The following is a 20,421-nucleotide window of genomic DNA, read 5'->3' as shown; positions in this document are numbered from 1 at the left end:
AAATGGACTATTTCCTGCAGTATCAGTAAACAAAGGATGTCACAGTCATCATCACCACCAAACTATGAGCTGGTGAACCCTGAGGGAACTTGGGAAGGAAAAAACTACCTGCCATCTAGCAGTCATCAGACTACAGCTACTCCCTACAATGAGCACTGAGGAAACTCAGGATGGGAAAACACAGGATATTGGCCCCAGGTAGCTGACGTGTATATTAAAGGAAAGATTTCAGTAAGCCCAGACTCCTGCATCTACTCTCACACAGAAAAATCACTTAATTTCTTTACTTGACATACCTGATTTTCTTTAATTAACAATAATCTTTTGGTTTTCAGACTACCTGCTCCTTGCTGCAAAATGCCTATATATCCTGGCTTCTGTCCTCCCCAGAACAGTTCTCTCAGGGTTAACTTGAGAAGCTGCCTCCTAGGCTTGAAGCCCTAAAATTCCAGCCAAGTAAAACCTAACTCGCAATCTTGAGGTTGTGAATACTTCTTTAGTCTACAGTGACGTGGGAGAGTTTAATTCCAATTTAAAACATATATAAGGATCAGTAAACACCAGGAAGCTGTGAAAATAGTTGTTAGGTTGGTGAAATTGCAGGACAATGAGAAAAATGGAATAGCATTGACACTGTCTTTTTAAAAAGAATTCCGCCAATATAGGGCAGGTCGTTGAAATTAAACCAAACGCATTTTCCAGTTGCAATCTCCCCGCGGAGGAATGACATCCAATAGGCTGGAGGTTAGTCAGGACTGAAGGAGGCACTCCAGACCCCAGGGCCACGGCCACGTCCCCGCCTCAGCAGCAAGCAGTAAGCAGTCTTCGCTTTCCAAAGAGCGCCCCCTTTCGCGCCGCGACCGCGGACCACCCACCCTCTCCCACAAGTAACGAGCACCGCCTACTGGCTGTCAGCCTCTAGGCTGCTTGGCCCCGCCCCTGAGCGAAATGCGCATGCTCTCCAATTCCTCCCCGCCCCAGCCTTCAGGCTTCTCGCGACAGCCGCCCGGCGGCCACTGAGTCTCGCGATAAAGGCTTATTATCTCGCGGGACCGCCGCTGGTAGACGCGCTCTCGGGCGGCTCTGGCTGGAGAAGAGGAATCGCATGTGTCGCTTCAGCTGGCGGTAGTGGCGGGAGCGGAGGCGGTGGAGGCTGTGCGACCGCCTGGGTAATAACCCCTCGTGCCTCTCCCGCTTCGGAGAAGCTTGTAGAGAGCGTGAGGAAGCTGAGGTGCTGTCCGGCGGAAGGGGGCCGGGCCGGGCGCCTCCACACCCCCGCCCACATGGGCCGCTCTGGTGTCCCCGGGGTTGCCCCTGTCGCTTCAGGTCGCGCCCTCACACCTGACCGCCCTTGTCGCCTTAGTCCTGTTACATTCTGCTCCTTTCTGGTTCTTTTGCCCGTATTCTTATCTCCTCAGACTCTAGTCTCCCCGCCCTCTCCCACTTCCATCCCCTCTCCCGACTCTAAAGCGTCCCTTTCTTGGCATCCAGCCGCCCCCACACCCTGCACTCTGGGCGCCTCCGGCGACCCACCCCTTCTTCACCCCCTCTTCGTAGGTTTTTCCAGCCCCTTCAGCTGCTTCGTGGCCTTTCTCTGTTGTACTTTGCATCCCTCCCGAATCACCCCCTAAACCTTTTGCCTTGCCCCCACCGAGGTCACTATCCCCATCCTTTTTTCCCATTGCTGCTGCTTCCACCGGTGCCCCCCCCCCGCCCCGCCCCTCGTTGTCATGGTCCATTTGCTATGAATCTCACTGTTGTCGCTCGCTTTCCTGGAAAATGGTGTGCCCAGAATTACTCATATTTTATGGATCCAGCTTCTTACCTTTCATTCAGCAGAGAATTGAAACAGATTTGGGGTGGGGGGATTTCTACTGGAAGACAAGGTTACACTTGAACAGTGTTTCTCTCAGGGCCTTGGTCCCAAATAGTGAAGCTGTGTTATTTTCTTTTCTGACAGGTTTTGAAATGGCTGCTGACATTTCTGAATCCGGTGGGCATGATTGCAGAGGAGACCAGAGGAGCAACACCAAGTTAGATGCAGATTACCCACTTCGAGTCCTTTACTGTGGAGGTAAGTGTTGGAAGGCAGAAAATGGCTTTTACTCACCGTATTTTTAGACGTTATGATCAGTGGCTTCACATTTGGTCCAAGTAATTTTTTCATCTTTGTCATTTGGTGAATCTTTAATTGGGAGTTGGGGAAGAGGAGGCATGGATGAACAGATTTTCCCAACCTGTGGGACTTGTGTCTTGCTACTTGGCCTGGAGAAATTTTCAGTCCAGTTGGAATAGACATGTGTAAATAGATTATTCCAGCCCAAAGTAACTTTCCAGTCTGGCCGTTAAAGTTGGGCTTCTTGTAAGATAATTGACTCTTAGGGATGACTGGATGAGGGAGTGGGAAAATGCATCCTAGATGAAGTGAATAGCTGTGTAAGGAAAAGCTTGTCTGTGGAGAAATAAGCAGTTTTGTATGAGTATAGTGTGTAGTGTAGGAATAGTGTAATAACAAGTGGAAGATGATGAGACTGGAGTGATGGACAGTAGGACAGTTGATTAATAAAATGTGGATCAGGGTTTTTTTTTCCCTTTGAGTGTGTTTCCTCATTTTCAGTTCAGAAATATTTGTTAATTGGAAATAGCTAATTTTACTAGCATCTTGAAAAGGTTCAGAAAAATTTGAAGACATACGACAGTAAAGTAAAGGGCAAGTAAATATTATCTTTTTCAGTAAATATTTTTGGCCACTTACTACGTGCCTAACTGTTTTGTGTGCTGGAGACTGAATAATAACTAAGTTCGGAGAAGTCATTGTTCTTGTGGACCTTACCTTCTGTGAATGTAATGGAGATTTCTTCTGGAATTTAAGTACTATAAAAGGAGAAGTGATGTCACTGAGTTGAAAAATTGTATCGACTCATCATTTATTTACTATCTTTGATTAAGAAAATAAAATGAGTATAAAATATCCCAGAGAGTAGGCAGGGGAACTTTATGTAAGGTTGACTTTGGAGTCATGGACCAGGGTTTGCATCCTTACCTTGGGCTTTACCAGCCGCTTCTGCTTTATTCTAGCTCTGTGACCTTGGGCAAGTTACCTGATTTCACTAAGGGTTAGAGGTCTGTTTCTTAAGGTCTGTAAAATAAAGATGGTGATTATATCTGAAGTCAAATAATTCCTATAAAGCTGGTTCAACAATGAATACAAGAACATAATACAGTAAGTGCTCTTATTAAAAAAGTATACTGGTTTAGTTTATTCATTCTTGCTCGTCAGATGTAGTTATGAGTTACCATTCTTTGTATCCTAATTCATTGAATCTAAGTCTTCGTATGTTATAAGATGCACCATTATTTTAGGTTCCACTGAGGAAGAAAAATTTTTTAAGATTGACATGCCATAATTATGGGATGCATCCCTGTAAAAGTGAAAAGAAGAAAGAATTAATGAAATACAGTATATGAAAGTCATCCTCTTCAATTGCTTATGTCACTTCTGAGTTGGTTTTGAATAACTGCACTAAGTATGCATCTAACCCAGTGATATTTCACCAGTAGTCACCAGAGGTCCCTAACCTTTTTGAGAAAGGTTTATTTTTATTTCCCTAGTTTGTGTTGATATTCCAGGCACTAGGATGGAGACAGGATTACCTTTTCCTTAAGGAGTTTAAAGTCTAGTTGTAGGAGAAGGACTTAGGGAATATTCAGTGGTAAAATAAATAGTACTGACCAGAGCTATTAATTAGGATTTTAGGAAAAGGAGGGATCTTTGTTTGAAGGGAAGCTGGTAAAGTGAAGTGAGAAACCTTACGTAATAGGTAGAATTTGCAAGGAAAGGTGGTAAGGTGAAGTCAGTCAGTCGTGTCTGACTCTTTGTGACCCTATGGACTGTAGCCTACCAGGCTCTTCCATCCATGGGATTTTCCAGGCAAGAGTACTATGGGGGCAAGGTTTAATATGCTATTTTCAGGGTAGAGGGGGAAAAAAGGAGCTAATTGGTGCAGAATGCTGGTTGAAATATAGTGAAAAACAAAGGTACGTGGGATGGGGTCATTTCCAGGGAGACATTTGTCTGCAGTACTGAGACTTCAGAATCTGAAGTCAGTCTGAGTTTGAATCCTGGCTTAGCCAGGATTGGTCAAGCCAGGCCAGTGACCTTGGCCAGTTCCTCATCCAGAAAATGAATAACAGAGCCTACCTCAGCGGGCTGTTGAAAAGAATAAAATAATGCTTCCTAAGGCCCCATCTCCTAATAACACCACATTGTGAATTTTGAGGGGACACAAACATGAAGACCATAGCAGAAGGTTTCATGGATGATGGACTTTGTTCTTCATATATCATCAGCAGGTACATAAGATCAGGTTGTTAGTGATGTAAAGCTGGTGACTGCTCAGTATTTTCATTGAAGAGCTATAGTTTACAAATAGTAAATCATCTGTGGAGGAAAATTGACTCAAATAATGTGGAACTTGGAAGATTTGTCCAACTTTTTTCATCATATTAGAATTTTGCTGCATTGAATATTATTTGAAATGGTGTACAAAATTTTATGGTTTTAGAGTTTGCAGTAATGGTATTTAACCTGTAATTATATCCTGAAAGTGTGGCTGAATATTTGTTCCTACTAGTGATTGAACCTGAACTGTGAAGATTAGAGAGCTCTGGTTAAGCAGACAGAGCTTTAGTGGGAAACTCTAAACTGAAATAAAGAGATGGTGCATTTTATCGAATAGTTTCTGCCACATTACCACTTTTGTCATTGGGTGAGCTATTTAACCTATTTCAGGGCTTCATCTTTAAAAGACTGATGCACTGGTACACAGCTACATTGCCTGATAGGTTCTGTGATCTAATTAAGTAAACCAGCATGAGCTTCAGAAACAGACCAAGGTTCAAATCTTGTTCTAACCAGATGCAAATGAATTACTTGTTCTAAGTCTCATTTTTCTCAATCATAATAAACATATGGTAGTTCTTACCTTATCAGGCTGTGATGATGAAACATGATACAAAGTATAACAGTGCCTGGGATGTGCCAGTAGATGGTAATTGCTGTTACTGGTAATGGTGTACTACCTGTCCTCTCCCTCACAAGCCTCAAGGTGTTGGGGCCACTGAACCAGTCCATTCCTCACCTTAAAAATTAAAATAAGCAGTTGACCCAGTAATAGAGTTATAGTTAAAATTGGGAAACTTCGAGTTTTTCTAGTCCCTTAGCCTTTGCAGGCTATCTAGTGACAAGACTGAACCAACCTCCCTTTGAAGGAAGGAAATTCAGTTTCATGATCTTGTGTAGCATAACATGAAAAGAAGAGGAAAACTGTATTGCAAAGAAATGGTAGCAGAGGTGCTGCTGAAGTCTGTAAATGTGTTAGTATGAACGGAAATTAGCGGCTGTTTTAGTGAAGTTATCAAAAGAAATAACCAGCTCCATTTAAGCTTTGTGCATGGGTAATGGTTCCCATCCTAGCTTAGTTTCCAACCCATTGAAGTGGTTGTGGTAAAACCGTAAGACATGCCAGATAGTATAGTTTGATGTTTTAGCAACTGAAGGAGACATTGTTCTTAAGATCAAAAACACAAATCAAGATAGTATCTCTATTAACCATGTGCCATTAACCTCAAAAAAAGCACATGATGGGGGTAGTATTTGAAAAGTGGTATAGAAAAGTTACAGGGAAAAATAGAAATGAAGCATTTTGTCAAATTGAAAATAAGTCCTGTGTGTTTGTACTTATTTATTTATTTGTATTTTCAACTCTTTTCTCTCCATTTCCCCAGTCTGTTCATTACCAACAGAGGTAAGTTCTTTTCAGATTCTTTTTTTTTAAAAATTTGAGGTCATTGATTTTATAGCTAGCTTGGGAACTTCATTTTGTTATTTTTCATTTTCTGTTATTTGCTAGCAGAGTTTCAACCTTTTATAGAGGACTTTGGTTTAGAGTGATTTTATGGTCCTACAAATTGTTTTTTTTTAAGACTTTGAGTCATATGTGTGCGTCTTTTGCACTTGGCTATACATAGTTTGGATTTTTGCACAGAACTCATGGTCAGCCAATAAAACGAGTAACCTTAAAGTCAAAGTTTAACATCCAAACAGAGAAGAGAAAGCATAAATTATGTGTAAGGCTTTCTGTTGATAAGCTTCTAAGTCAGGCTCTGTGGGCAGATCATAAAAATGAGACTCCTATATGCCTGAAGCAAGAAATGTTTGTGGTTATTTTTGTCTGTTTCCTCCTTTTTCTAATGGCCCTTCTGTTTGTCGGAAAGGAAATAAATTGCTACAGTGAGGAGGTGTGTTTTAATTTTTAATTTCTTATGGGACATTTCCTGTTTGAATACAGATTTTCTGTGGATGAGACATTAGGTGGGAGTAGTTGATTTTATCATTCTATAAATAGCAAGCACAGGGAATGATTTTTTAATTAAAATGATTAAAAATATACTGTTGTGACTCAGTTTGTTCTTTTCCCCCCTCCAGTACTGTGAATATATGCCTGATGTTGCTAAATGTAGACAATGGTTAGAGAAGAATTTTCCAAATGAGTTTGCAAAACTTACTGTAGGTATGAACATTTTTTTTTCTTTCATAAAAGCCTATACACCTGAAACAGATGCATGTAGGGCATTATTTTAAAGATACAAAAGTCCTCTAGTAGGAACAGAATTGTATCACTCTATATATCTATTGACTTTAAAACTGTTTTAAGTTCTTGGGTTAATTAAGATTTCTTACATAAAATCATGGACCACTTCATGAGTCTTATCGGGATAGGATAGGTCAAAATATCAACTTTCTTATATAAAGACTAAATGATTTAGGGACATATATTTTCACTCATTTGCTTAACAAATTATTTCTTGTATGCCTGCTATATGCTACACACTATTTTAGATGCTGAGAATAAAGCAGTAAACAAAAGACCTGGTCTTTGCTATATTATATTATAGAAGTAGAGACAAAATAAGTAAAACAAGACAAATGAAATAAATACATTAAATTATGATAAGCAGGGAATGGAAAGATAAGAATTTAGGGGGAGGGAATTTGAAATCTTGAAAGATTTTGCTGAAAAGATGGCATTTGAACAAAGACCTAAAATAAGTGAGGGAGAGAGTCCTTTGAAGATCTGGGTGAAGAATTTTCCAGGCAGATAGCACAACCAGTGCAAAGGCCCTGAGGCAAACACTTACCACATACAGCATATTTAGAAAACAGCAACGTGGCCTTTTTTTTTTTTTTTCCTTTGGTGGGAAGGTGGTCAGGGGAAGGTAGGAGATGAAGTCAGAGAAGTAACAAAGGACTGTGTCTTAAAGAGCAAGTCTTGGCTTTTCTGAATGAGATGAGAAGCCTTTGGAGCAGTTTGAGCAGAAGAATGATGATAAGGTCTTTTGTTTCAACAGCATCTTTGGCTGCTATATTAAAATAGACTGAAGAGAGACTTCCCTGGTGGTCCAGTGGTTAAGACTGGGCTTCCAGAGCAGGGATGTAGGGGACTCAGATTCAATCCCTGGTCAAAGAACTAAGATCCCACACGCTGCATAGCATGGCTAAAAAAAAAGACTGAAGAGAGGCATAGGCAGCAAAGCAGGGAGATCAAGTAAGTGGCTCTTGCAGTGATTGGGTCAGGAGGATGACCACCTAGTCTGGATGGTAGCAGTGGGGTGGTGAGAAGTGGTCAGATTCTGGACATGTCTTGAAGGTAGAGCTGACAGGGTCTCCTGATGTGTTGCATGTGGGATGTGAGGAAAAGGGCCAGCTAGACTTCTGACCGAAGCAACTAGAATGGAGTTGCTGTTGCCAAAGGTAAGGAAAACTGCAGAAAAACAGATTTTCTCAGTTAACAAATTGATGGCTTTTCTTACAAGACTGGTAAAAATGAAGGCAGTAGCAGAAGAAAGGAAACCCTGGGCCAGAAACAGGGCGTATACCCAATGTTATCCTGCTATTTGCTGCTTTGATTTTCAGATAGTTTTCCATGCAGCACAGCCCCTGAGACAACATGGTCTGTCTGTGATTGGATAAGCACCCTCAAATCTGATGTAACAGTCAGTCTGCCTGGTGGGCCCTGAACATGTGACTTGCCTAGGATGTATCTTCATATTAAGGACCAGGCTTTCTGTTAACAGAATCAGTATGCTTGATGCTAAACACTCCTGTGGAGTCTTGAGGGTTTTATGCTACTTTAATGTGGCTTCTGTCACCATACACTTACCATAATGACTTCAGAATCAGGCCTGATAGGAGTTCAGGAATATAATCACTGACTTTATAAATGTTACACTCACTTATTGGTAAAATATCTTATTTGTCTGTAAAGGTATTATCCTTCAATTAAAAAATAAACTTTAAAAAATACCTTATTTGTGTATGAGGTTTCTCAGGGGTAATTTCATGTTAATATGAAGTGATGTCAGTGCTTATAAGGGTTTTGTTTTTACATCTAGAAAATTCACCCAAACAAGAAGCTGGAATTAGTGAGGGTCAAGGAACAGCAGGGGAAGAGGAAGAGAAGAAAAAGCAAAAGAGAGGTGAGGCGTGATTTGATTTACACAAAACATGCTACTAGGATAGGGCTTCCCAGAAAGCTCAGAATCCACCTGCCAACGCAGGAAACGCGGGTTCAATCCCTGGGTCGTGAAGATCCCCTTGAGAAGGAAATAGCAACCCATCCCAGTATACTTTCCTAGGAAATCCCATGGACAGAAGAGCCTGGCGGGCTACAGTCCGTGGGATTGCAAAAAAGTTGGACACGACTTAGCAACTAAACAACAACAACCACTAGAGGAAATAAGTGAAAGCATTCCCAAACTGAATAACATCTTCCTGTTACTGCCTTCTATGTGAATACCATACAGAGGGGTACAGGATCGTTCTCAGGATGACTGGATTTCCTATGATTTGCTCTATCAGTAAATTGGACCCAAGGAAATGTGTTTCATTTGCCATGTATATACATTAAAAAGCAGCCAGCCAGCTTGTTTATGACTTAAAAACTTTGTTGCCTTATAAAAATATCTGTGTATTCTATTTAATTAGAGTGAGGACATTTATAAAAGATTTTATTCTCTCCTTATTTCTGTCAGCTCAGTTGAATTTTTCTTTTCACAACTGATGAATATACTTGTCTACCTCTCCTTCTAAAATGAATTTCTTGTGCCTTGTATCCTATCCCTGCCTGTTTCTTCCTGAATTAATTCTCCCATGACTAAAATCAGCTTATAAATATTTTCTAGGACTTCGCATTAAAGTCAAAAAACATTCCCCCAAGAACTCGTGTCTCTCTTTGCCATATTCTCCTCCCCATTCCCTTCTTAGCTAGACTTCCTTGCTAAGACTAGACTCAGCTAGCCTCCTTTCAGTTCAGTCATTGAGTCTTGACTCCTATCCTCACCTGGCTTTCATGCCACTGAAACTCCTCTGACCAGGGTCACACATGGCTGGAGGGTTGCTCAGTGGTGAGAGAGCGTCTGAGTGCTCCCTTCCTGAAGTGTTGTGCTTGCTCCTTCGTTCTGCTTTCTTTCCTCCTCAGGCTTCTGTGCAGACTTCTCCCTTCTGTCCCTTTAAAAAAATGGTGTTTCCCAGGACTCTGTGTACTTACCTTCTCATTCTGCATATCCTCCCTGGATGATTCTTCTGCATCCTTAACTATTGCCCCAACTCTGCACTTAGAACTCCCAAATCTAGTCCTGGGTCATGTTTCTAGACTAGAAATGCGCATAGTCCCATAGGCACGTAAAACACAGCACTTCCAAAGTAAACTTACTCAAGTCCCAAATCTGCGTCTTTTGTTTTTTGATTAACGACAGCACAGTTTATCCAGTCATTTGAGCCCTAAACCTGAGAGCCATTTTGGCTTCTTTCTTTTTGCCTCTTTGAATCAGTTCTGAATTCTGTGATCTCGTCTCCTTTCTCTGTTTATTCTGTGCCTAGTGGCCATTGCTGTTGCCACTGCTTTATTTAGCTTTTGATTCGTTTCTGCCTGAACTAATGTAGAAGCCTCCTCAGTGGCCTCTCTTTCATTGCTCTTCACAGACTCACCCTCCACACGGTATGATGATCTTGACAGACCATAAATCAATGATTTCACTCTTGCATAGTCACTTGTTTGCTGGGTTCTTTTATTTGCAGTATAACAGAGCTTGACGTACTAGTCCTTAAAGTGAAGTGAAGTGAAGTCGCTCAGTCGTGTCCAACTCTTAGCGACCCCATGGACTGTAGACTACCAGGCTTCTCTGACCATGGGATTCTCCAGGCAAGAATACTGGAGTGGGTTACCATTTCCTTCTCCAGGGAATCTTCCCGACTCAGGGATCGATCCTGGGTCCCCCACATTGGAGGCAGACACTTTAACCTCTGAGCCACAGGGAAGCTAACCAGGGAAGTCCTTAAATGACTGGTATATAATATTTACCTATCTGGCTCTCTTTCCTACATATCATAAGCTTCCTTCAGACAAGTGTATTTGCAGCCAGTTAAGCCAACCATGCTCTTTTCCCCGTGGGGCTCAGTGTGCAGTGGTTGTGAACAGCACACTACCTCCTCTGTAGTGTATTCAGCTTGTGGCCTGTATGAGTTGCCCTAGGGAGACAGCCCTTTCCAGTGGACACTCGCATCCGCCCTAATGAGACCAAGTGCCTATGGGACCACCCCAGTTTAGGCTCCAGACAGGTATGTGAAGGGCCTTTGGAAAGCCCCAGGACACAGTGGCCAGGGTCCACATTGGTCAAGTTGCGATGTCCATCCATACCAAGCTGCAGAATAAGGAGCATGTGATTGAGGCGCTCTGCAGGGCCAAGCTCAAGTTCCCTGGGTGCCAGACGATCCACATCACCGAGAACTGGGGATTTACTAAGTTTAATGTGGATGAGTTTGAAAACATGGAGGCAGAAAAGCGGCTCGTCCCAGGTGGTTGTGGGGTCAAGTACAACCCTAACCATGGCCCCCTGGACAAGTGGCGGGCCCTGCACTCATGGGAACCTTGGTACTGTCTTTTCCTTACTATGCCAACCAATAAATCCTACTTTCCTGTTACACACACCAAAAGACAAAGTGTAGTTCTCAATTACAGCATCCTTTCTTGTCTCTGTACTTGTTTCCTTTTTTATATCCCCACCAGCCCTTTTCCCTTCAAATGGACTTATTCTGCAGGCACTTAGATGGCACTTTCTCTGGGAAACTTTTTCTGTCTTCTGGAAGTAGAGTAAGCCGTTCCTCTGCAGAGGTTATGGTAGTGCTGTGTTCATGGATCCTATTTCAGTATAGACCAGATTGCTGTAATTTAACCTGTTGTCTCCTTGCCCTGGACTGAGAGCCTCTGGAGGACAGGGGCTGCGTTTTTGTTCTCTTCGTCTTTGTGTCCTCAGCCCTTAGTGCAGTGCACAGCACATACTACTTAATATGTATTGACTGAATGAATACTCATGCCTGTGTTTATATTAATCATGAATTTTGTATTAGAAAAAGAAACTTTAGAAATTAATGTTTCATACCTTTTGAAAATCAGTATATTTAAAGATAGTATTCTCTATTTATGATAAAACAACTAATCCTGAACTGTTTCTTAATAAATAAAGGTGGAAGGGGTCAAATAAAACAGAAAAAGAAAACTGTACCACAAAAGGTTACGATAGCCAAAATTCCCAGAGCAAAGAAGAAATATGTAACAAGAGTGTGTGGCCTTGCAACTTTTGGTGAGTTCAAGCTTAAGTATGTTTAAAATTTGTGAATTTTATTCATAATTCATTTCATTCTCTTTTTAATCTAGTATCATGAAAATTTTACAGTTCTGTTTTTTGCTAAGAAGGATACAAAATGAGATTTTTGATTTCTAACTATAGTCAAACTTAAAATCTTAAAAATCTTTTGCGGAGGGGAATGGTTTAACTTTTTCCATTCCAGAATTTCTGCTTGTGCACGTTTTATCTAAAATGAGGGCTGGACAGGTTTCCCTTTAAGGTCTACCAGCACTGCTCCTCTTTCCAAACAGTTGCAAAATGACCTGTCCCCTCTGGATGACGGTAGAGGGTGAGGGAAGGTGGTTAGTGGTAGAGTGTCTTCCTTTGTAAAAAGGGATAACCACAGGAACTTCATTTACTTGGAAGTGCATATGTAATGTTGGAATCCATGTGTTCCTGGATTTATTTTGGTCTTACTGTATGAATCAGGAATAGTATGGATGATCTTATTTTTACGTACTGAGGCTTTATCTGACCTTAACAATGTTACATTGTTCAGATGACTGCCTATGGGTAGTTTATAATTACTGTTCCGAAAGGAACATGAAACCCATTAATATGATGTTTTATGAATTTAAAATGCAGATTAAATTTCAAAATGGAAAAATATCTTTGACATGATTCCAATTATAGTCTCACTGTTTCTTTTTTTTTAAATAACAGAAATTGATCTTAAAGAAGCACAAAGATTTTTTGCTCAGAAATTCTCCTGTGGTGCCTCAGTAACAGGGGAGGATGAAATCATCATTCAGGGAGACTTTACAGATGATATTATTGATGTCATTCAGGAAAAATGGCCAGAGGTGAGTATTTGGAACCTGTGCATCTATAGAAGTAAGTTACTAAAGCAGTTGCTTCCATGTTAGTTGCTAAGCACAGCTCATTAAATGTAATTATTTGTGTTTTATAGGTGGATGATGATAGCATTGAAGATCTTGGAGAAGTGAAGAAGTGATTTTGAAAATATGTCTGTATTTAATGATCTGAGCTGATTGTTGATGTGGCCAAAGGGAGAGAGGCCTTTTAAAAATATATATATTTATCCTACAGTAAAACTGTAGCCTACCCTTCACCCTTGGAATTTTCACTGTTCTGTACAAGGCTGCTTGTTTTTTGGTGTTTTGGTTTTTTTTTCAATTGCCAAAGTCTAATAAACAGGAGAGACTGTCATGCTTATGCATGAGATAGAATTTAGTCAAATAAAAATTTTTGGTCATTTGGTACTGACTTTTCTCTTTCTTTTTAACTTTATTTTTGGAAAAACTAGATTTTCTGTGGAAAGCTTTTCTGTTGATTATTTTTAAATACAATTTAATCAAAAATGATTTTTTTAATTTGAGTGATATTTTAAAGATTTGAATTTGGCTTTATCACCAGTAATAACTGTCTCCTTGCTTATTTGGTGTGGTAGTTTTGAGATGCTTGAATATCTCATGGATGTATGGTTGAATTTGCTTCATGGTCACCAACCAAGTTCACTTTGTGGGCATATTAACATATTGTTGGTAACAGCTGTTTGAGCTGTTGTGGAGATTATTTCGTAAAGTATATTAAAAGCCTTAAAACCATCTGCACTGTTTGACCCACTTCTTTGGCATTATCCTAAAGATATAATGGCTGCTTAAAACTATGGATGAGGGTGTTCATCACAGTGCTACTCATAATATTTAAAAAATTGCAAATAATTATAAATGCAACAGTTGGGAAATGGTTAAAGAAATGATGGTGTGTCATGTGGTAGGATATTTGCTTATATTTTAAAATACTGTCTAAGAATACTTGGAAAGGTGTTTGATAATGCTAAGTAGGAGGTCAGACACCCAAATCCATTTTATACATTATTTTCATCGTCTTGAGTGGACAACCATTCAGAGAGGCTGAGTTCTTGTTCTGGCTGTAAATTTATGTGAGTGAAATTCTTCTAGTCACTTGAAAATAATACACAGCATTGCTCAGTATAGTCTGGGAAGCAGCAATTGAAATGTGTTTTTCTCAGAAGCAGTGACAGTGAATCTTAATGAATATATTAAATGAATTTAAACTGTTTTTATAAAGGTCCTAAGTCTGGTGCTACAAATTGGAAAGAAGACTCAGTGGTATTTTAAGTTGCTGTCGACACTTTTAAGAAAGTTAGAACCCATTGTCTGTTGCCATGCAGAATACCATCTTGAATGAATGAGTGGATTTTTGAGTATTGAAACGTTAGGAAGAATGTATAAATAAAGATGTAAATTAAAATGAAATTCTGCATTAACTGTGAGTTTAGTTAAATAAAATTATCTAATGAAGCAAATTTATCCATTAAGATCACTTGATATGTGTTATGTATGTATTCTGTTGGTGCTGGAAGATGTCTATGTGCTTGTATCAACACACGTGACTTCATGTAAAGATTCTTAATGTTCACAGTTCTTGGCAAATGCAGTTTCAGTCCATTTATAGCCACAGTGGATGTTACTGCAGGAAAATGCAGGATTAAAACTGTCCTTGTGTATATGTGTGAATCTTTTTCTTTGACTTGAAATTTAAAATGCAACTGTTTAATCTCTGATTAAAGCCTATTGTTCAAGGGGAATTCAGTGGCCGTCCAGTGGTTAGGACTCAGCATTTTCACAGCTGTGGCCTGGGTTCAATCCCTTGTCAGGGAACTAAGATCCCACAAGCCTCATGGCATGGCCACACACACACACTATATATATATATGGTTCAGGGACTGAGTTGAATTCATACATTTTATGTATACTTTTATTATGTAAATACTTTCACAATCTAGTATTTTTAGCAAAAAGAATAAACAGCCTTATATGTGTAAGAGATTTACAATGATTAAGCTGGCAACTTCAAACACAAATATAGTTTTGGTATGTAGTGTCTTATTTTTAAAAAAATGCTGGCAATATATGGTTTTAAATTCCTTTTTAGTTGTTAAATAGTTGTTAAATAACATTAAGTCAGCTGTCACTTAGGTATAATCCATGATTTCTCATTCTTAAAAATTAATTTTTTCAAAACAATTTATACTTTTTAGATTCTGTTATTTACTAAATGCCTTTACTTAGAAAATATGGTAGAGAAACTGGAATGAGTCTGTAGAGTTCATCAATTTGAATTAGTGTATAGCTAGATGCTGTTTAATTATATTTTCTCTTTAAAGATTTTTTACCTTAAAATACTAAGATTTTTGATTTGCAGCTAGTCATAATAACTCTCTTACCCACATTCAGTTGGTACTTAGCAACCATAACTCATAAAAATGAGCCTCATTTCTTACTGCTTCGTATACTTGTACCTTTAAAGTGAATATTAGGCATGTGATTGCCTGGTAAAGAATGACATTTTAGGGCTTCCTAAAACTCCCAAATTTTACAAAAGTGAAATTTGAGAAGCATGTAAGTTAAAATTTTCCTCACTTGGAAAATTGACATTCAACCACACTCCTTTTCATCTTTCTCATTCCACCACCACAACTTACTGCATAGTCATCTATTGATAGGTCATTTAACAATTAGTCAGCATTTGCTTTATTGATTTTTAAACTCTAAGGCATTATCTTGTTGGTTCTCCTGAACATGAGCCAAGCCTAAGGAGACAAGTGTCATCCAAATCAGTAAAGTTTCAAGGTAAGATTTTTTTTCTTTTTAAAAATGTTGGCAGTGCTGAAACTTCATTGCTGCAAGAGCTTTTCTGTAGTTGAGCATGCAGGCTACTTTCTAGTTTTGGTTTGCAGGCTTCTCATTGCGGTGGCTTCCCTTGCTGTGGAGCATGGTCTTCAGTGGTGGTGGCTCCCCATCTCTGTAGCACAGGGTCGATAGTTGTGCACAGGCTTAGTTGCTCTGCAGCATGTGGGGTCTTCCCCGAATAGGGATTGAACCGGTGTCTCCTACGTTGGCAAGTGGATTCTTTACCATTGAGCCACCAGGGAAGCTCCAAGGTAAGAAATTTAAAATTTGTTTTTTCCATGTTCAGGTTATCTTTTATGAACACGAGGACGTGTTTTGCAAATTCACAGTCAACCAAAAGTAAAGTTGAAATACTAGTACAAATTTGTCTTGCCAGCACTGCCATCTTATGGGTTACGCAGTAGGGGTGGGTGACCAGAGGTTAAATATAATAAGCATTACTTTTTTATAGTCCAGTTCCTATATAATGAGTAAAAAGGGGGAAGGGGTGATTATGGACAGGAGAAGAAAATCTTAATCTCAACTCAAAACATGGTAAATATTGTCAGGATAAAGTGCCAAGGGTCTCCCCTCATGGTGCACAACCATCCCCTTCCCAGGGGGCAGGACCCTCAGGGTGTGCACCTCTACCCCATGGAGGTACATCATCATTTGACTTACCCCAGGGGGGTGTACACAACCCCCCAAGGGGGACAGCACACCTGCTGATTCAGTCTGCCTTAGTAAATATAGTGACCCTAATTAAATCATTCTCCTTAATGCGTGTCCCAAGAGGTAAGGTGATTTAATGGGGGGGGGGCGGGGGGTGGTGTCAGGAAACCTAAGATGTTTCATTGGTTTAATGAACGTTAGGCGATTTAAGGACTCGATTTAACGAAGGGTGAGGGGGGGCGGAGGTGGGTGTCAGTATTTGAGGGAGATGATTTAATCAGCGGCGACTCACGTGATTTAGGGGTCGGCTTAATATATAGGAGTCACACAGTACAGGGTGTTGACTGAATCAATGGGACTCACCTGACTTATGATAGGGACTGATTTAACAATAGGGATCAAGTCATCCAGGGGCTGATGAAGTCAGCCCGAGCACCCCTCAAGAGGGACAGACAGCACCCTTCCAGGCTGAACAGAAGGGTGGGTGCACGTCCACCCTAAGGGGGCACGTCTACCCCAAAAGGTGCATCTCCTCATTTGATGTACACCACGGGGTGCACGCCCACCCCAAGAGATACCTCATTATTTAACAAAAGAGCTACATCAAGAGTTAAAATACCGAAACTTTTTCCTCTCCATCTATGATTCTCAGTTTAGAACTGTCTGCGGCGCTGGTCAGCAATTGACTATCAACTACCACCAGAGGTGGCGTCTGCCTCCATCATTTGAGTGCCAGGTGCTGACTGTTCTCCCTACCCGGGTGTGCAGGGCAGCTAAGGCGACAGCGCTCACAGTTAGGAGGGAAAGATGCGAATCTGTAAGCGGCTGGTCCTACATAGGTCAGGACGTGGCAGAGACGGCCGCTCATTTGTTCCATCATTCTCTGGGTAGTGGGGAAGGAGCGGTTCTTCGTGGGCCGCGGGTAACGGCTTTTACATCGCCAGATAAACCATTCGAGAGTCTCCAGACTTGCAAGAACAAAATGCCGGGATGGCGGCGCGGCACGCGCCAGGAGGGAGCCAGCCTCCGTGGGGTCTCGCGAGAGCTGGAGCGGTCCCTCGGCGACGCCGTAGGCCGAGCGGGCCGGGCGCGCTCCGCGGGGTCGGCGGTTTGGGCGGGCTGGCTTGGGCCGGCGAGGGCGCGGGGCTCCGGGGCTCGGGGCTCGCCCCCCGCCGCTCCGGGCAGGCGCGCCGATGGCGTTTCTAAGGTGACGCTGCGCACACCGACTGTCTCTGGGGGTGGAAGGAAACACCTATGAACCCTTCGGCCTCCTTCCTGGCCGGGCGCCAGGTGAGCGGCAGCCCCTCGGCGCCTCCGGTTTCCGCCGGCTTGTCCCAGGGCGAGCGGAGAGCAGTCCTCTGGGACGACGTGCATGGGGGTTACTCAGGAATCGTTCCTGCTTAAAATGTGAAACAATACCCAGGACGCAGGGGAGCGTCACTGCCGTTTCCTTACCTTAATGAAAACTTGTTTAGCCTAGGCGAGGTGCTCACTTTTTAACGATATACCAATGGGCATCTGCAGAGTTGTTTCTCTTTATACACCTGCTCGCTTGCTTACCTGCCCTTGCTTCCCAGCCACCTGCGAGTGGAGCAGCGCTGTAATCACCACTTTTCCCAAAACATCTTGAAAGTAAACTTGCCCAAGATGTGCGTGTGTCTGGTCCGTATAGGTTGAGATGAACGTGTTTTGCACACTTGGTCCATTGTTGTTTCCTGTGTTAGAATCCGTGCTCCGGGCTGGCGAGCTCAATGCCCCAAGCAACTGGTCTGCCCGGTGAATATTGGTTGAGTGAATGAGTGAGTGAAATGGCTTACCAAAGACTGGAATTCACGTTTTATGGCTTGGAATTCCTTGACTTCAAGTTCCATTTTCTGTGTTTAGTAAGTAACTAATTCATTCGTCATTATTATTTCTCTACAAATCTTATAATTCAGAAAGCAATAATGATGTACATGGGTCTCTGGTAAACGATAACACTTTTTTTTAATTGGAGTATAATTGGTTTACAATATTGCGTTAGTTTCAGTGTAGAGCATAGTGATTCAGTTTTTTTTTAGTTCTTTAGTTCATAGATGGAGACAGTGCCATACTTCAGAATGTGACTTACAGTCTTGCTAATAATTTGTTAATAATAGCTAATGTTTGTTGATCGGTTATGATGGAACAAAATTTTATTAAGGCAGGACATGAAAATTTTAACATAAAATTTTCTCTGCACTTTGAGCCACACCCTCCTCCCCTTTGGTGTGTATTGTGCATCCCCTTTAAACATTAACTAGATCCCTTTAGAAGACCTAGGAATGCCTACTGACCAAAAAAAAAAAAAGGGGTGTTTTTTTTTTCTTAGAATTAGCAAGCAACTCCTTAGTAGATAGCATTCCTTTTTCAATCATGTAAGGGGTCACAGTGACCCACCACTTGCCTTGTCTGTGCAAAACTGAACTGTGTAAAGGTGAATGTATTATTTTGATATATTTTCAACCCTTTGTCTTGAAAACATACGTAACTGGGTTTTGACATCTTACAGGCAGAATGGTTCTCAGAGCTTTTTGAAAGACTGTCTCCCAGGTTATAATCCTCAGGTTGGCTGGAAAAAATTCTCCATTTCTTTTTTAGATTAACTGTTGATTAATTTTTAAAGACACAATAGTGTGTCATTTTTAATGACACAATGGGAAGTGCTTTACAGACCTTATCTTGCTTAATCCACACGACTCTAAGAAATTGAAATAGTGTTACTATCATCTCACAGCAAAGAAACTAAGGGTTAAGAAAGTAAAGTAACTTGCCCAAGGTCTTGGAGCCACCAAGTGGCTCATTCTGGATTCCCACTTAGGTGAGACCAACTTGACTGCACTAGACTTTCAAATGATGTATGCTTAAAAGAAATTATTGTAGATAATTTTGTTAGGTATGAAAATGGGATCTTGGTTACATAAAAATGTTCATTTTTAGAGAGGCATACCAAAGTATCTAAAAGTAAAATATAATTTTTATCAACAACAAAAAGAAAAAGGAAAATTGAAATGTTGCAAAATTTTTTATAGTAGTGAGACCTAGCTACTGAGCAAATGTGAGTTCATTATACTGTTCTTTTATCTTCTGTGTATGTTTGAAATTTTACCTTTGGACCAGTTATATTTAAATAATATTTACTTCCTGTTTCCCTTTACTTGATAGTTCTAGAATTGCTAGATGAGGGTATAAGATGGGGGATAATATTGTTGATTGATACAAGGAGGGTTGACAGCAAAGAAAAAAAATGCAGAAATGGGTTTATCTGTGATTAACCAATGGAGGTTTTACAGCTGGTCCTGTTCTTTAAGAGTAGTGTGTTTGGTATGACAGAAAATGATAGAGACAGAGTGCATAGTAGATGTTAGCATATATTAAATATACATAATTTTGCTGCCATGTTATAATCAAGAAATAAAATTTCTTGATTCAAGTTGCTACCTTGAATTGGCAGCAAAAGAAGATACTGAGTTGGCCCTAAAATTCCTTTGGCCAACCCAATATAATTGTTCGGAAAATATACTTTGGCTGATTTATGGCGATGGTTTTATTTTGACATGAATCTGCTTTCTATATTTAGAACATCGGGTCAGAGGTTGAGATTTCCACTATTGAGAAACAACGGAAAGAGCTGCAGCTGCTCATTGGAGAGCTGAAAGATCGAGATAGAGAGCTCAATGATATGGTTGCAGTACATCAGAGACAACTTCTTTCATGGGAAGAGGATCGGCAGAAAGTGTTGACTTTGGAAGAACGTTGCAGCAAATTAGAAGGTCAGACATATTCAGCACGATCCATCTAGTGCTGGTACATTGCCAGCATACTGAAAGGGCTCGTGTGAAAAATAGAGAAGGAACATCTCAGCACAGTCCCTGCTGTCCTAGAGTTTAATTGAAGATAGGAAGACTTCATGAAGATTCACAGCAGAACAGATAAACTCATGTGAATTAAAGTAGGGCCAGCAAAGTATTAATACTTAACTGTAGAAAGAGTGCTGGGACAGCTCCAGTAGACAGGGAGGGTCAAGAGTGAACCTGAAGGAAATTAGTTTTGAGCTAGAATATGAATGAAGATGCCACTGAACTGACCATTCCTTTTGAACTGACTCAAAGATTTTAAACTTTTGATATTAAACTTGATCTCAAGTACTTAAAACAATCATCTTTTAAAATTACAGCAACCTCAAAAGTGGCTTACAAAAGTTTCCCTTTGTACCATATTTAACTGTCATCCTTTTGGTGCTGCCCTAAAATCTGACTGTTCTATTGACACTATGTCAATATTACTAGAATGCACTAGAGGACGAAATACTAGATCTGTTTATAGA

At 40.7% G+C, this 20,421-nt stretch overlaps 2 protein-coding genes and 1 non-coding gene across 9 annotated transcripts in view; all 3 read left to right on the top strand.

The window, feature by feature from the left end:
- The first annotated feature begins 1,063 nt into the window (after nt 1-1,063).
- DENR (density regulated re-initiation and release factor) lies at nt 1,064-14,239 on the top strand. 4 transcript variants are annotated; one of them, XM_042234590.2, is made up of 8 exons: nt 1,064-1,182; nt 1,961-2,074; nt 5,788-5,807; nt 6,488-6,572; nt 8,455-8,538; nt 11,584-11,700; nt 12,409-12,548; nt 12,656-14,239. In XM_042234590.2, exons 2-8 carry the CDS (start codon nt 1,969-1,971, stop codon nt 12,698-12,700), a joined length of 597 nt encoding a protein of 198 aa, XP_042090524.1. In that variant the 5' UTR covers nt 1,064-1,182; nt 1,961-1,968; the 3' UTR covers nt 12,701-14,239. The 4 variants fall into 4 exon arrangements, with proteins under 4 accessions (XP_042090524.1, XP_060256736.1, XP_060256735.1 ...); XM_060400752.1 differs by lacking the exon at nt 1,064-1,182 and adding an exon at nt 1,296-1,326; XM_060400753.1 differs by having other exon boundaries at nt 1,064-1,231; nt 12,409-14,239.
- On the top strand, nt 10,473-10,602 carry LOC114108881 (small nucleolar RNA SNORA70). The gene has a single exon (XR_003585616.1). It is a non-coding gene; the product is annotated as a small nucleolar RNA SNORA70 (small nucleolar RNA).
- A 2,913-nt stretch (nt 14,240-17,152) lies between the features above and the next one.
- The window catches only part of CCDC62 (coiled-coil domain containing 62), a 39,416-nt gene continuing 36,147 nt past the window's right edge, over nt 17,153-20,421 (top strand). For 3 of the 4 annotated variants that reach the window (XM_042234589.2, XM_012097730.5, XM_012097729.5), the window contains exons 1-3: nt 17,153-17,366; nt 17,801-17,959; nt 19,675-19,867. In XM_042234589.2, the coding sequence (XP_042090523.1) occupies nt 17,885-17,959; nt 19,675-19,867 (268 nt within the window). In that variant the 5' untranslated portion in view covers nt 17,153-17,366; nt 17,801-17,884. The remainder of the gene's footprint in view (nt 17,367-17,800; nt 17,960-19,674; nt 19,868-20,421) is intronic. The other variant, XM_012097731.5, reaches the window with a different exon arrangement.

The sequence above is a fragment of the Ovis aries genome, chromosome 17 (genome assembly GCF_016772045.2).
Source record: "Ovis aries strain OAR_USU_Benz2616 breed Rambouillet chromosome 17, ARS-UI_Ramb_v3.0, whole genome shotgun sequence".
NCBI classification, from domain to species: Eukaryota; Metazoa; Chordata; class Mammalia; order Artiodactyla; family Bovidae; genus Ovis; species Ovis aries.
This window is presented reverse-complemented; position numbering and strand designations above follow the sequence as displayed.